This window comes from Carettochelys insculpta, chromosome 2, assembly GCF_033958435.1.
Source record: "Carettochelys insculpta isolate YL-2023 chromosome 2, ASM3395843v1, whole genome shotgun sequence".
Lineage (NCBI taxonomy): Eukaryota > Metazoa > Chordata > Testudines > Carettochelyidae > Carettochelys > Carettochelys insculpta.
The window spans coordinates 102,446,257-102,462,716 of record NC_134138.1 but is presented as its reverse complement, the minus strand read 5'-3'; the positions used below and the strand labels follow the sequence as shown (position 1 = coordinate 102,462,716).

The 16,460-nt window shown below is 45.9% G+C and overlaps 1 protein-coding gene across 1 annotated transcript in view; it reads left to right on the top strand.

The window, feature by feature from the left end:
- LOC142009433 (cadherin-19-like) overlaps positions 1–16,460 on the top strand; it is a 130,966-nt gene that overhangs the window by 46,917 nt on the left and 67,589 nt on the right. The window contains exons 3-5 of the mRNA XM_074987509.1: positions 299–381; positions 722–777; positions 14,653–14,879. Coding sequence (XP_074843610.1) covers positions 14,682–14,879 — 198 coding nt within the window. The 5' untranslated portion in view covers positions 299–381; positions 722–777; positions 14,653–14,681. The remainder of the gene's footprint in view (positions 1–298; positions 382–721; positions 778–14,652; positions 14,880–16,460) is intronic.

Sequence of the window (16,460 nt, the reverse complement as noted above, 5' to 3'; positions counted from 1 at the left end):
AGTCAGTGTGGATATGTCTCATTGAAAGTATTTGTTGTGGAGGCTGAATATCAAGAGAGGACATTTCCTCTGTAGTATTAAAATCCTTATTTGGTCCTACCTTGATTGTACTGAACTTGCAAATGAACTCCTAGTCAGCTGTCTCCCTTTGTGATTGGGTTTGAAGTTCTTTTTGTAGAAGGATGGCTGCTTTTAAATCCATTATTGAATGACCAGGGATGTTAAAGTGTTTCCCTACAGATTTATGTTTGCTACCTTTCCTGTTGTCTGATTTCTCTCCATTTATCCTTTGGGACAGAGACCGACCAATCTGACCAATATTCGTGGCCAAGGAGCATTGCTGGCATTGGATGGCATCTATCAGATTCATGGATGTAGCAGGTATACGAGCCACTGATGATGTGGCTAATGTGATTAGGCCCTGCGATGGTGTTGCTTGTACAGATATGTGGACAGAGCTGGCGATAGGGTTTGTTGCAGGGATAAGTTCCTGGGTAAGCATTTGTGTGGTATGAGTGTGGCAGCCAGTAAGTATTTGCTTCAGGTTGTGGGGCTGTCTGTGGGTGAGGACTGGTCCATGCCCCCAAGGTCTGTGAAAGTTAAGGCTTGTTTTCAGGATAGGTTGTATATTCCCCATAATGTGCTGGAGGGGTTTCAGCTGCGGACTGTAGGTGATAACCAGTGATGTTCTGTAATTTGCCTTTCTGGGCCTTTTTTGAAGCTGGTGAGTCCTCGGTGCTCCTCTGGTTCTGTCAGTCTGTTTCTTCACTTCCTCAGGTGAGTATTTATCATATTACAAAGGCAGTTTCTGTTCTCTTGATACCCACATCTCCATAACAAATTCTGACAGTGAGACACATCCACTCTGACTTGATTAGACTCATTAGCACTGCTCTTACATGTGACTAGTATTGTCTTTTGTTGTTGTTTTATATATACCTTGGCCTTTGTCATTTTTACTTCAACTCATCGGATAAAGTGGGTTTTATCCACAAAACCTTATGCCCTAATAAATCTGTTAGGCTGTGGCCATACTTGGCCAAAATTTCAAAAGGGCCATGCTAATGGCCAAATCAGAGGATACTAATGAGGCTCTGAAATGAATATTCAGTGCCTCATTAGCATGCTGCTAGCTAGGAATAATGGGATTTCGAAGTCTGTGGACCCTTTTGAAAAGGAACTCTGTGTAGAAGAACCGCTTGTGAGCAAAACGTAGCACTTGCAAAGTGCTGCGGCTGGCAGCATGCTGATGAGGGGCTGAATATTCATTTTAGTGCCTCATTAGTATCCTCCGATTTGTCCATTAGCATGGCCATTTTGAAAAGTTGGCCAAGTGTGGCCACAGCCTTAGTGTTCAAAGCTGTCATATGACTCCGCATTGAACTTGTGAAGTATTCTAACAGATTACGCAAAAGTCGCATCCTCTACAAATTATTTACAGCCCCCACTTTTCTTCAAAACTTACTAAGTGAAAAATGAAGGTTATCAAGCCCCGTGTTGTTTATTAATAAAGATACGTTTCAGTACACTGATACCAATATACAGAACAGATGTAAACTGAAAATCACACGATTATACCTTTCCACCAAATGAAATGTTTAAATCAGAAGTTGTTCTAATGAAATTTTACCTGAAGCTTAATATTTTCATTAATAAGACACAAGAATTACCCATCTTTTTTATTTATCTCATCTTAAAAAAAACCAAACACAATAGGTGTGTCTACATGTGCAAAAAACTTCGAAAAAAGAGGCCTTTTTTCGAAAGGGCAGGAGGAGCATCTACACACATAAACCCATCTTTCGAAAGAAAATCAAAAGTACAGGGCTCAGAAATCGAAATCCAAACTCTGATCCCATATCACGAAGATCTCTCCTTTTCGAAATAATAAATCGAAAGTGTACACATGTAGACACTCTACAGCCCACTCTTTCAAAATACAGGTCTGCCATGGCGCCAATCAGCTGGAGCACAGGGCTGCTCCAGCTGGCAGCAGCGGAACTCTATGGTCCCTGCATTCGGCTGCTTTAAAGCCATACGCACACAGAAAACCCGTGGCAGGAAGCTGAGAGCGTGCTAGGAGCAGCATGCGCACGAACTCCAGCCGCACGCTCCAGCCATGGCCAGCAGCCAGACCCCCCACGAGCCCCATGGCCCCCCCTCTGAGCCCTCTCCAGCCTCCCAGGGCTCCCAGGGGGAGAAAAAAAATGAGCCCCCTCCTGGACGGAGTGGGAGCTCCGGGACCTCCTCGGCCTCTGGCAGGACGAGGAGGTCCTGCACCACATGGGCGTCAAGCAGCGCAATGCCTCAGCCTTTGGCCACCTGGTAACGCGCCTCTGCACCAGGGGCCATCCGGAGTATACCCCAAACCAGTTACGCTCCAAAGTAAAAGAGCTCCGGCAGAAATATGCCCAGGCCAGGCACCAGGCCGGACGCTCCGGGGCAGGTCCAGCGACCTGCCCCTTCTACCGGGAGCTCTGGAGCATCCTGGGGCCCCAGGAGAGTTCCCACCCTGTGGCCTTCTTGGACACCTCCGGGGAGGAGCTGCAGCCAGCAGAGGCGGAGGCGGAGGAGCGGCCCGTATTGGGGACTCCGGAGGGCGAGGGGACCACCGAGTGGTTGAGTGAGGAGGGGGAGCTGACCATCCTCATCCCCTCTCGCTCCTCCAGCCAGGTGACCGAGGGCTGGACATCTCTGGAAGTCGCCGGGGGACCCTCTGGTACATACAGGGAGGGGCGCACACGTACTCCAAAGGTGGGAGGGGCGCACACCTACTCCAAGGGTGGGGGCGATGCAACGGCTAGGCACCGACACATGGGACCGGTGTTCCTGGGCCATACACAGGCCAGCCCCCACATGGGATGTGGCACCCTGTGGTGGCACATCAGCCACACCCAGAACCTGCCCTCAGTGGACAGCGCCGGAAGCCGCACGGGGTGGCGGCTGGTCGGTGCCCGACGGTGCCCAGGGCCCACATACCGCAGGCTGGGAAGCCCAGTCGTGGGGGGCAGGTCAGTGCTTCTTGAGGGTCAGTGTTCCTTGTGAGGGCGGGGGCCCCATGGGGTGGGCTCAGGCCGGTACACCACAGCCAGGTCCCCTCTGTTCGGAGCACGCTACTGACATGCTCTCCTCCTCTCCACACAGCCACACCATCCAGGGGCTGGGAGAGCCCAGCACCATCCCTCATACCAGACAGCCCACCAGCTGCAGACGTCCAGATGCCACCCCAGGCAGGGCGCCATCAGGGCTGTGGCCAGAGGGCCCCCCGGAGGGCTGGGGAAGATGCAGCCACCCAGCATCAGGCTGAGGTGGCTGAGGAGCACCTCCAGCTATCCCGGGCCGACATGGAGTGGCAGAAGGCGTCCTGGGACAAGATGCTGGACACTCTGCAGGGCATTAGCCAGGCCGTCCAGGAGCACACAGCCACTATGGCCCACCTCCTGGCCCCCCAGGTGACTCCCCCTGCTGGCCCTGCCCCTGCCGCCCCCCCGAGCCTGCCCCCGCCGCCACCACCAGACTCACCAGCTGCCGCTACTTGCCGGTGCTACTAGCACTTCCCCCCCCCGCCATCAGGGACCCCTCACCTGGGGGAGCAGGGGCTCCAGGGGCCAACAGGGCTCGCGGCTCACCACCCCTGCCCCAGAATGAGTGCCCCCCTCCCCCCTCCAGGTTACATGCCCCACTCCCCCCCTCCAAGTTACATGCCCCCCTCCAAGTTAGGTTCCCCCTGTACATATTTACCAACACCCAGTTTGACATAAAGTTTGTTTATTGTTCACCACCCCAGGCTGTGCTCCTTGGTGAATTGTGGGTGGTGGAAGTGTGGGTGTGGTGCTGGTGGGGGTGGTGATGTGGGTGGCAGGGATGGTGGCTGACAGATGTGCATGGGATGTGGGTGTGTGTTCAGGTCAGAGGTGGACATCCGCAAAAGCCTGCCTGAGGGCCTCCCGGATGCGATGGCTGTCCTGGTGGGCCTGGCGGATGGGGGTGGTGCTCGGCTGCTCATAGAGAGCGCCATCCGGAGGGCCTCCCCAGGGACATAGGCATCCCCCTTTCCCTCCACAATGTTGTGGAGGACGCAACAGGCACCCACCACCTGGGGCACGTTGGGGACCCCGACCTCCAGATGTGTGAGGAGGCACCTCCACCGCCCCTTTAGGCGCCCAAAGGCCCTCTCCACCACATTGCGGGCATGGTTGAGGCACTCATTCAATGCCTCCTGGGTGGGGTCAAGGTGTCCTGTGTAGGGCCTCATGAGCCATGGATGCAGGGGGTATGCTTCATCTGCCACCATGCAGAGCGGCATGGTGATGTCCTCAGCCGCTGGGATCTCCCTCTGGGGGGACAAGTGTGCCAGCCCCCATGACGCGGCAGAGGCCGGAGTTCCAGAAGACTTGGGCATCATGGGTGCAGCCGGCCCAGCCCATGTAGCGGTCGGTGAACCGTTTCCTCACATCCACCAGTGCCTGGAGCACCAACGAATGGTAGCCCTTCCAGTTGATGTACTGGCTGGTGCTGTGTGGCAGGGCACAGATGGGGATGTGTGTGCCATCCAAAACAGCAATGCAGTTCAGGAAGCCCAGGTCCAGGAAGCTGGCGACCGTGTTGTCCACATCCCCCAGGCGGACAACCCTATGGAGCAGCATCACGTTGATGGCCCTGGCGACCTGCAGAAGGGGGAAGGGGGACGCATGCTGTAGTGCGGGTCTGGCGGCCGTCACCCCTCACCTTGGGCCCATTCTGCCCCCCTCCTGTCCAGCCCCTGGCCTGTGCAGCCCCCGCCCCGCTCCCATCCGGTCCCTTGCAGGGGAGTGTTCCCCTTGCCCCAGACCCCCCTCCCACCCGGACCCACCTTACCTTCATAAGGACAGCCTTGCCCACCCCAAACTGCTGTCCCATGGAGCGATAGGAGACCGGGGTGGCCAGCTTCCAGATGGCAATGGTGACCCATTTCTGCAGGGTGAGGGCTGGCCGCATGCAGGTGTTGTGGTGCCGGAGTGCGGGGGCGAGCCGGTGGCGGATCTCCTCCAAGGTCTGTCTCGACATGCAGAAGTTCCGCAGCCACCTTTCCTCACCTCACTCCCCCAGCACCACACGCTCCCACCAGTCGGTGCAGCTGGGGTGGGTCCAGAGGCATCGGGGCACCCAGGGCAGTGCCCGGTGGTGGCCCGGGAGGGGAAGCCCCACAGCCCTAGGGGGAATCTTGCAGCCACCCGATGAGCTCGGGTGCAGCTGTGGCGAGGGAGCACAGCACTGCCAGCAGGGCGTCCATAATGAGGGCGTCTGCCTGCAGGCCTGTCGCTGGGCTTGTATGGGCACGAGTGGGTTCTGCCGGGCAGGAACAGACTGGGCAGCACTCGGCTCATGCAGAGGGGAGGGCGGAGGGAGGGGCCCTTTAAAGGAGGTGGCTGGCTGCTGCCCCGGAAGGGCTTGTCGGCCATGGGACCCTGTCCGTGGCGTTTCCTGCCTCCCTTCTTTCAAGAGAGAGCTTGGAGCCATGTGGACGCTCTCTTTCGAAAGACCAGGGCGGCGCTTGGAAAGAGCGGATCGGAACGCCGATCTGAAACATGGCGGCGGGGGCTCTCTTTCGATGGCCGCTATTTCGAAAGCCAAACTTCGATTTTTGCCCTTGTGAAAGGGCGCTTATGTGTAGACACAGCTAATAAGAAATATTTCATCTCCTTTTAGAAAGCAACACAATTTAACACACAATGTTCTCTGTACTATAGATATGATTTATAACATGCCACTGCCACCGATGGATGCAGCATGTTTTTCTGTTCAGTCGGAAGGCATAGTGGTCAGGTTCTTCTCTTCTAGTCTCTCAGTTCAGTGTACCCACCCCCACCTGAATGGGATTTAGCAGGGTCAGTTTACTTGACAGTAATCCCCTAGTTCAACCCACCCTAGGACTAGTCATAAGGGAATTTGGAGAGGGTAGGGGATGCAGTCCCTTCCGTTCTGTCAGGTCCTGGTCCAGGTCCCTCTAACTCTGCCAGCACATTACGACCTTCACTCATCTCTCATCCTCCATACCTTTCTCTGAGCCACTTCCTTCCCACTCAACACCCCAGCATGTCTGTTATTTAATTATAGTCTTTTGTTCCAAAACCCACAGTCTTGGGGCTGATGCAGATAACCTTCTACCCCACATGCACATATGATTCCCCTGATGCCTTGATTGAGGTGTTAAAAGGGCAGGGAGGTGCACCAGTCTTTTTGGATCGACTTTTATTACTGCTGTGCTCCTTCTGGAAATAAATTCTCTCCTCCCCTGCCTGTGCAACTGGAGGTCTCTTTATACTGCTCCTTTCCCCAGGATCTTGCTTGTCTATATCTGACGAACAGACTTTCCTGTGCTGCTCCATGCTTTCCCTGGCCTCAGTATTAGTGTGAAGTTTGTAAACCCCTTCCAACCTGGGTTAGGCTTCAATGAGATGGTAGGTTAACAGCTGCCTTCTCTTCTGGATAAGTGTAAAAACAAATGAGCTCATTTTTGGAATCAGCTAGCTGGAACAACAAAAGCACCATCTAAAACACAGAGATATGGCGAAGCTTGAGAAGATGATGAACCATGTGACTCAAAGGGTTTCCCTGAGAGCAGATATAGTATAAGCAAGGGCTAGGGAATTAAATCATGGAGCTGAGTGCATCCATATGTTTGTAGGTGGCAGTGAGAGACACCTCCAAAACAAATCTCAAGAAGAACAGAAAGTCAAAGGCTGTTTCTACACAAGCCACTTGTTCTGAAAGCAGTATGTTAACAAACAGCCTGGAAAATTCTAATGAGGCACAGATGTAAATTTCTGGCACTTCATTAGCATATGGTAACATGATTTGGAGTCTGGAAGAAGCGCTTCCAGACTCCAAAACAGCATGCAGAAGTGTGGCCCCTAGGGGATCACCCAGGAGGAAATCCTCCTTTTGGAAGCCCCATCTTCCAGAAATCCAAAAGGAGGATTTCCTTCCAGTTGATCCCACAGGGGCCATGCTTCCACATGCTGGTTTGGAGTCCAGAAGAGCTTCTGGTAGACTTTGAATCATGTGACTGTATGCTAATGAGGCTCTGGAAATTTACATCTGTGCCTCATTAGCATTTTCTGGGCTGTTTGTTAACATGCCACTTTCAAAACAAGTAGCATGTGTAGAAACGGCCAAAGAGTGAATCAAGAAAAACACTGGAAGCATGGCCATGAGATAAAGCCTACTGAGCTAAGTTTTTTGGATACAATGCTGGCTGAAAAAATTTTTCTTTGCTCACAGCTCCAAGCCAATCTCCTGTAGTCTGATTACTATTGTGTTCAGGTAAATTGGACTCTTCACTTTCTTTGAAAATAACAGGAGTACAACAATGAAATACCTGACTCCATCATCAAGTTTTCATCCTATTGGAAAGAATCCTCAGGGCTCCAAATGTTACTTAACAGGTCAGATTAGAAAGAAAACAAAAGAAAAAAGATGTAGTAATGCTGCCATGATAGGAATATAGGAAATCCGAAACCTGACCAGACTAATGATACATCTGTAATAGCATGATGCTTCTGACCGTTTGCATAAAAGAAAGGAGTAAACCCCCATGCTGGTCTTTGGGGCACTCAGGACTGTGAGCTACCTTGTTAAGTCCCGTGTCCACTGTGAGGAATTTTGCCTGTGCCAAGTAGGCTTTCAACTCCCTAACAAAACCAGCCTTTCAGCCTCTCAGCCACTGTCCTGTGGTCTAGGCTAGCTTTGTATTCACTTTGCAGGTTAATAATGGGTGCACTGCAGCTGCACACTTCCTCGGAATATTTCCCGATATCCACTCCCTGACACTGCTGACTCACAAATATCCCAGATCCTCCACCTCCAAAGCTTCAATGCATCCCACACCAGTTTTATCATTGCAAAGCTGGTTGGTGGCACAAGAACTACGATTTAAATGTTCATGAAAACATCCTGGTCCACAAGAGATTTACTTAGTGATTGGATATTTTCTCTCCTCTGTGCTTTACTGAAATAGTCTTTTGTTTCTATTTACAGACACAGCAAACCTCTATCTTGTAGTAAAAATAAAAAAAATCCCCTTTTTTAACCTTTGAACAGTTTTGATTGTTAGCAGTTGCCTCTAGTGGTTTTCCATTGAAAGTTTTAGAATTGTGCAAAGAAAAGCAAATGAGCCTTGCATTGCATCACCAGCTAAATAGAGTGGGTAACAACTCCCTTCTGCCTGAATGCGCCTTCACTGAGACACATTGGCCCCTGGTGGCTATTTTTTTTTCTCCAAGTCCTTTCCATGTAAATGCTAAATCATTGTGAAATCCATGTATGGGGATTACTTATGAATCTTGACAACTTGCAAGTTTTCTGTATACATTACATTGGGGTTCCCAATACATCTCTGATTCACTCAGGAGAGATTGTGTAATAGCGGATATGTTGTATTGATTACTTTATGTAATGGATTTTTATAATAGGCTACTCAGATGAAGCTTTAAAATCATGTGGGCATTTGTGATATAAAATACAGGAGTTAATTTTCTTCAAGATATATCAGAGGCAACACAGAAACACAGAAAGGCTGACACACAGAGCTCCCTACCCTCCGATCACCATACAGCTTGGGTGTAGCAGCCCAGAAACTGTCATTGAACCTGTGCTCAGAAATATCAGTGCTTTTTCTTAGATTGTATATGTTGCACCCTAACTATATCTTCAAGTAACAGTGAAATATGGAGAGCTGCCTAGAGACCTGACCAGTGCCAGACAAGAGAATTGGACCATGGAAGGTCAATATTGTCTACCAGCATTACCAACACTTCCACTGCATAATGGGCTCTTAGAAGGAATCTAGGGGTAAATTGCATCTAAATAACACAGAGCACTGAGAGCTAGGACTGGTGTCTGTAAACAAACTTTATGGGACCATGGGAAACTTAGCCAGACAACCACCTCACATGAATGTGGCCAACTAAAATCATACTTGATTACAGATGATGCTGGATGAGAGAGTTCTGGATTGAAAGAGGTTTAACCAGTATTAAGAAAAACATACAAAGTATCAGTCATGGGAAGGGTGGGTATGTGGGCAACTGGTAGATATGGAAGGAAATTTGGGAACCTCTACATACATGTTATCCTCTCTGATAAATATCCTGTAAAATGTCTTTAGCCACAGTGAATGTTTGGAGTTGGGAGCTTGTCACATCCAATACAAGAATTGCGTTGAAAGAACAAGAAGATAAGGAGCCTTTTGTCAATTTCCCCTCTTCCCCAAAGTGTACTGCTTTGCAATATCATACCCATGGGCTATGTCTACACTACAGCCCCTACTCTCTCTAAAGAGTGGTCCAGGGATTAAAAAATCCAGAGCCATGAGGACTGCTCTTTCAAAAGAAGGGCCCTACACATGGGTGTCTACACATTTTCTTTCAAAAGAAGCTGTTGAAAGAAGCCATTCTTCCTGAAAAGGGAAAGGAAGAGTCATTTTGAAAGGAGCACCACTTCTTTTCAATTTACTTTCAAAAGATCATCTTTTGTGTGTAGATGCTCCATGTGATCTTTTGAAAGAGCCCACTCTTTCAGAAAATCTTCCAAAGGACTTGCGAGTGTAGAAGTAGCCACAGAGTAAATATCTTCCTATACCATAGCAACTTTGCCACAAAGCCTCTAGTGGTTCCATGCCAGTCCCAAGCCTGGATAAAGGGGAAGGATTGGTCAGGGAGTGTTGATGCGCTGATCATAAAACAACAAGATGAATGAAATTTGATGCCAATACAACTAACTGATAAAAGATGCTGGCTTGCACATCACCTAGATAAACAAGGTCCGCAATGCCAATCAAGTGATCAGGGTTGGATCGATAAGTTGGCTACCAAAACAAAATTACAACTAACACATATACTATCAATGAGAGGTCATTTCTACACATGCCACTTTCTCCAAAAGTGGCATGCTAATAAACAGCCCAAAATATGCTAGTAAGGCACAGATACAAATTCCCTGCAGCTCATTAGCATAAGGTCACATGATTTGGCATCTGGAAGACACTGTTCCGGACTCCAAAACAACATGTAGAAGCATGGCCCCCAGTGGGGGGGTGGTCTTCTGGAAGGAAGCCCTCCTTCCAGAGGCCCCTTCTTCCCAAAAAATTTGGGAATGGAAAAGGCCAGAATGTGTAATTGCCAAAAGCTTTTGGCAATTGGAAAGTCAGAGATGCTTCAAAAGGAGATGGAAACATACTGATTCAATATACTTGGACTGTCAGAGATATGTCAGCCTACATTGGAAAAGATGTGCAGTTGAAAAGTCATTTGGTCAGGAGCATGAGGAAAGAGTCAGATTCCTCCTTAGCAAAAGAACTAAAGGAGTATTGTTAGAACACAAACAGGTGAGAGCAAGACTTATGGGAGTGAGATTTGAAGTGAAATGTTCAACATCTTTGTCATTCAAGTGTCTGTACCCACATCGGACAGCATGGAAGAAGAGATTGAGCTATTCTACAAAGACTTGACAAATACACTGGAGGAGATACCAAAGAGAGATATGTTGATCATGGCTACGTCTTCATGTGCACACTACATCAAAATAGCTTATTTTGATGGAGCGACATCGAAATAGTCTATTTCGATGAATAACATCTACACGTCCTCCAGGGCTGGCAACGTCGACGTTCAACTTCGACGTTGGGCAGCACCACATTGAAATAGGCGCTGCGAGGGAACGTCTACACGCCAATGTAGCACACATCAAAATAAGGGTGCCAGGAACAGCTGCAGACAGGGTCACAGGGCGGACTCAACAGCAAGCTGCTCCCTTAAAGGGCCCCTCCCAGACACAGTTGCACTAAACAACACAAGATCCACAGTGCCGACAACTGGTTGCAGACCCTGTGCATGCAGCATGGATTCCCCAGCTGCAGCAGCAGCAGCCAGAAGCCCTGGGCTAAGGGCTGCTGCATACGGTGACCATAGAGCCCCGCAGGGGCTGGAGAGAGAGCGTCTCTCAACCCCTCAGCTGATGGCCGCCATGGCGGACCCTGCTATTTCGATGTTGCGGGACGTGGATCGTCTACACGTGCCCTACTTCGACAGTGATATTTGGAGATAAGGAAATAGGAAGGAAGATCAGTGTAGGCAGGATCAAAGTACAGAACATAGAAAAGTCCATGTATCTGTGGAGCAACATGATGTATGATCTAGACTGTAAGAAGGAAATAACGACTAGAACAGCGAAAGCAAGAGTGAGTTTGAAGGTGATGGGTAAGATCTGGAAAAGTAAGGTGATTAGCTTAGGAATGAAGCTGAGAATCTTGAATATGTGTGTATTCAGCATCATGTTGTACAGATGTGAGATATGGGTGATAATGAAAGATTCAAAGAGAAATATATTGTTATTCAAGAGGAGCTGTGATAGAAAGATCTGAGAATAGGATGGATGCAGAAGGTCACCAATGAGGAATTATGCAGGAAGATTCACACAAAAGAGAACCTACTGCAGAAGGTTATACAGTGGAAGCTAAAATTATTTGGATATATATACAGAATGAACGACAAGTGAAAAGCCAAGACCCTGGTATTCATCATGATGAATGGTTTGAATAGGAAAGGTAGAACCCACATAGAATGGGTAGATGATGTAATAGATTGGTGTGGAGTTAGTCTACAGAAATAAATCCACTCTGCACAGAACAGGGAAAGATGGAAGGAAATAGTGAGGGAGGCATCAGACACCAACAGATGCTGAGCCCAGGGTTGTTGACAGTGATGATATACCATAGTCAGTTAATAATTATTATAGACTCCTAAAATGTTTTAGCTTTTCAGGTATAACTTCAGATGATACTCCCATTATTCTTGTGAATATAACAGTATAATCAAACCCAAGTATGGGGCAGCATGTCCCCACTTGTGTGTTGAGACACCCCCTCCAGTCCTATTTTCCCTTGTGTTCTATGTGGAAATTATCTGTGCCAGGCCTTTGCTTATCCATCCAACACCTTCCCAATTTGACAATAATTTGGCCTTTGCTTATCCATCCAACACCTTCCCAACTTGACAATAAATTGGCTTTTGTTTCTTTTTTCTTCTCATAAAACATGATAATTTATGAGTTTAAAAACAACTCACCCTCAAAATCTTCAATACTTTTTTTAATTTCCTAGGAGCTTTTTTCTTTTTTAGACTGAACTAATATTTTTATGTATTTAGTGCACTCTGTGTAACACCTGGAGCCAGGAATAAGTTTTATGCCCTTTAAACTGAAGGATTGCAATGGAAGCAACTAGAACCCAATAGATATGCTACAGTGGCATGAATATCAGACATCCCTGCAAATAAGAAATATGGAAACATTGAAAACAGGACCAAAATGCTCATTATATTCTTTTAAATTGTCTGTCATTGATGGCTAGCTGTTGAGTGCATTCTTACTGAGTGAGCAATAGCAGAGCAACATGGTCTTATTCAGTATACTTATTAAGTTGATGTGTATACACTGGTGTCTGTATACACACAGTGTCTGTCAGATGAGTTGACTAACAAGCTCCCACTTCTTTCTGCACGAGAAACTAGTTTATTACATGCTTGAAGGCTTCTTTTAAACTGGATGTGTAAGGTGGATAGCCTCAGAATGGACTGTTGAAACAGAAGCTAATGTGTAGCCAGAAGAACTTACCAGGGCTAAGGCCAAGATGAATGCCTATCAGTTCATTTAAGCAATGATTGAAATAATTCTCTTCATGAATTATCTGAAAAGACCACATTACCTTTTATTTTGTTTAGCCTGTTTTCCCTTTAGTGTGAAATACAGCACAATGAACTATTTAAGTCTTCTCCAAGTTTTATTTTAGGAGTTGAAATGCACCTTTTTCTGACCCTCTCACATGCCATGAAACTAGTCTTTAATGAGTATTAGGTCTATGAGTGGGAGATTTTCAAAGGTTCAAAGTGGGTAGGCACACAGCTTCCACTGAAAGGCAATGGAGCACCTAACTCCAAATCCTTCCTTTCAAAATTTCCCATAAAATTATTCTCCTTAATGTCTGAGAATAGGACAGGAAGTAATGGGCTTAAATTGCAAGGGAGGTTTGTGATGGACATTAGGAAAAAGTTCCTGCCAGGGTGGTTAAACACTCAAAAAAATTGCCTAGTGAGGTTGTGTAATCTCCATCATTGGAGATATTTAAGAGCAGGCTCGATAAACATCCGCCAGGGATGATTTGGATGCTGCTTGGTCCCGCTGTGACTGCTGGGGTCTGGACTTGATAAACTCCCAAGTTCTCTTGTGGTTCTAGTATTCTATTATTCTGATTAGGGTATAGCTTTAATATGGAAGAAGCAGAAAAGAAGTGTTAGATTTGAAAGGTGGAATGCAGATACCTTCCCGTTAGGACCTTTTCTTTTCTTCTTGTCCCTCAGCACGCATATTACATCAACTTAAATTCCTTCACACACCCACAGCAATGAATATCTGATGCTTTGCATTATAAGTGAGAGCAGTTTCTCTCCAAGTCAGGCAGCCTTGTGACTTCCCATTCCTTCAGGGCAAATTTGTGTTCTCAATCTCAGGCCAGGTCAAGGGTCTTTAATTTGTATTGGTATTTATTATTACTATTATTAATAATATCCTCAAAGTTAAGGGTAGATAAATGCACGTCACCTGACTAAGTAAGGAGACAAAATTGTTCATGTTTAAATGAATGTATATCCAGTTGTGTTTTCGGTGCTGGCAACTTCCCTTCTATTTATCCAAAGATCTGACCTGGAACCCTCCCCTAAATCCCTGTCCTGGAGACTGGATTTCCAAACAAGGCTTTCACATGTGTATGGTCAAGTATTTCAGAATCCTCAGAGAGGATGGTCATTCTCAGTCAAGTATTACACTTTATTTCAAACTGACATTTTTGTTAATTCTATTAATGCAGGAATCACTGACCACCAATGGTAATAGCATACATCTTGTACAAAGACTTGACTTACCTAAAGAATATTTTCTGTGATCAGTGAAACTGACTGGGAGAACACAAGGTTGTGTTTTCTTTTTGTCCGTTTTACTGAAAATATGAAATGACAGAGGTAGAACTGGACAAGACAGTTAATTTCTATTGATCAGGAAAGATGTGCACATTTTAGTTGTTTCTGCTCACCACACTAGCTTCTATGGTATTTTCAGCAGGGTGACTTTGTTGAAGTAGGAGGAAGTGAATGAGAAGGTTTTATTTTTTTTTCTATGAGCTCCTCTATTTCAACTGTCAGTCACCAGCGCTACTGATTCACCCTTCAGGCAGTTCTGTGATGACAGCTCAAAATGAACCATGTCTAAGCAGAAATGTATAATTATTTCAATCAGATTATCGCTGGCCTCCACAATAAAATTATCCAGCTTCATTTGGAGGATGAATTAATTGAAGGACATTCGTTTTGTTTCGTTTTTGCATAGAAAGTCCCTCTGAAGGCATCTTTTTAAAAGAAAGGTGAACACTTGACTTTTGTACTTCTGAGGCATAATAAAATACTTCTCTTATTTTAATCAGAAGTTGACTTTGTTCTGGTTCCTCTTTTTCAGAAATAGTAAGAATTTTTAACAGTGAAAATGATCTCAGCTTAACATGGAATCAATATATGTAAGGGGTTGGGGAGTGTAATTTTGTAAAAGATTTTTTTTTTCCTTCCACAGATGAATATTGATTGAAAGGCAGCTTCAGAATGAATTGTTGTACTTGGCTATCTTTTCTGCTAACACTTGGTGAGCTGTGGCCTTGCCTTTCAAGTTTGCAGGACCACAACACCCACCATATAAACCAATCCTTTGCAACACCTGAGAGAGTGAAACGTGGCTGGATATGGAGCCATTTTTTTGTGCTTGAAGAGCAGACTTCAACAGAACCTTTGTATGTTGGTCAGGTACGTTCTGTGGATGTACTGTAAATTATAGTGCATCAGTTTGACTTAAATTGATTAACAACAGTTTGTGTCATATAAATCTGGCCATGAACAGAGCAATCACCTCCAGACATTTGGAAGTCCATGCTCTGAGGTGGGAGGGAAAGTGCGTTGACAGAAAGATTTGCCAGATGTCTGCACATTTGCCCTTATTTTGGTTCTGATCTTGCAATCAGGAAACTCTTTGCAAGGTCAGGATCCTATGCATGTCGAGCTTTTACTAGTACTGCATTATAGGCCCTTCACCTTCCTCAACACCAAATGCACTACATAAAAGTAAAATCACACACAGTGGGTGTGGGCATTGTACTTTAAATTTCCCTTCTATCTTCTGAATGAAAGCTAGGGACTCATTTATCTACATCTGTCACTTTGTGTATGCTATTTTTGGTACTGTATGGAAGCAGCCATACTGAGTGCAGTACAGATGACAAACAGTATTTAGCATGATTTTCTAATACACTAAATAGAAGGTGATTTATCTCTCATTAATTTTTAATGAAGCAGATTAATACTAAATATTTTTACCACTGAGAAGCTATAGGAACCTGCATGGTTCATTAAAGAAATGTAGCTATATCACAATGAGCAATTATTTTTCAACCTCTTTTAAAACTGTGCATTAGGATGATTTTCTTCATGAGATCTCCCTCTCTGTTTATTGTTAGTAGTATAATTAGTATTAGTAGTCATAGCAGTAGTAATAATTGTTTATTTTTAATCGTCTTTTAACCACAAGTCACGGTAATCTCTAGATCTGGTGTTCTTTTCTGTAAAGCACTTTCTAGAAGAATGAACTGAAATAAGTTTAACCGCTAATTAACCAGCACTAAAATTTAATTGGGCCCAAAGGGTGAAGTGCTCAAAATTCATTAATTACTTTTTAAAGGCCTTTCAAATAAACTACTGTAGAAGTATATCTCACTTCTAAAGGAGTTAAGTGTAGATACAGCATATGCTTTTCTAGCTGCAAAAGAAATGGTATGATTTCGCTGACACTTAACACAATGCTTGTAGTCTTGCCTTTTTTGTTTGTCACAGTGCTACAGGTAAATTGAGATGGAACTGTAACTGAGGATAATGATTAACATGTTTATGTTTATCTGCTGGTTAAAATCATCCACGCTGACTTGTGCATTTCATCTAAGATGCATATGCTTTGTTGTGAGTCAGGGAAGTGACAGTCTAAGATCAGCCAGTGACTTTTTAGTAAATAATGCCCTGCAGGGAACTGCATCAACATGAGACCAAAGACAGACTGTCTGTGTTATTATCGCCTGTTCCAGGTCACAATTTCTCTCCACACTCCGATTGTTCAATCAGCACATATGTTTCTATAACTTCAGTTTTGAATCACTCCCTCCAGGATTTCCAAGTGAATATGAATCCCTCTGCAATGATCACATTGGTGAAAGAAGCATGTTCATGGACATTGTTTTTTCCCCCTAAAAGATTTACTATAGGAATTATTTGGGGCAAGTTCAATGCCCTGCATTACTCATTCGGTCAGACTAGATCACAATTGTCCCTTCTGGCCTTGAA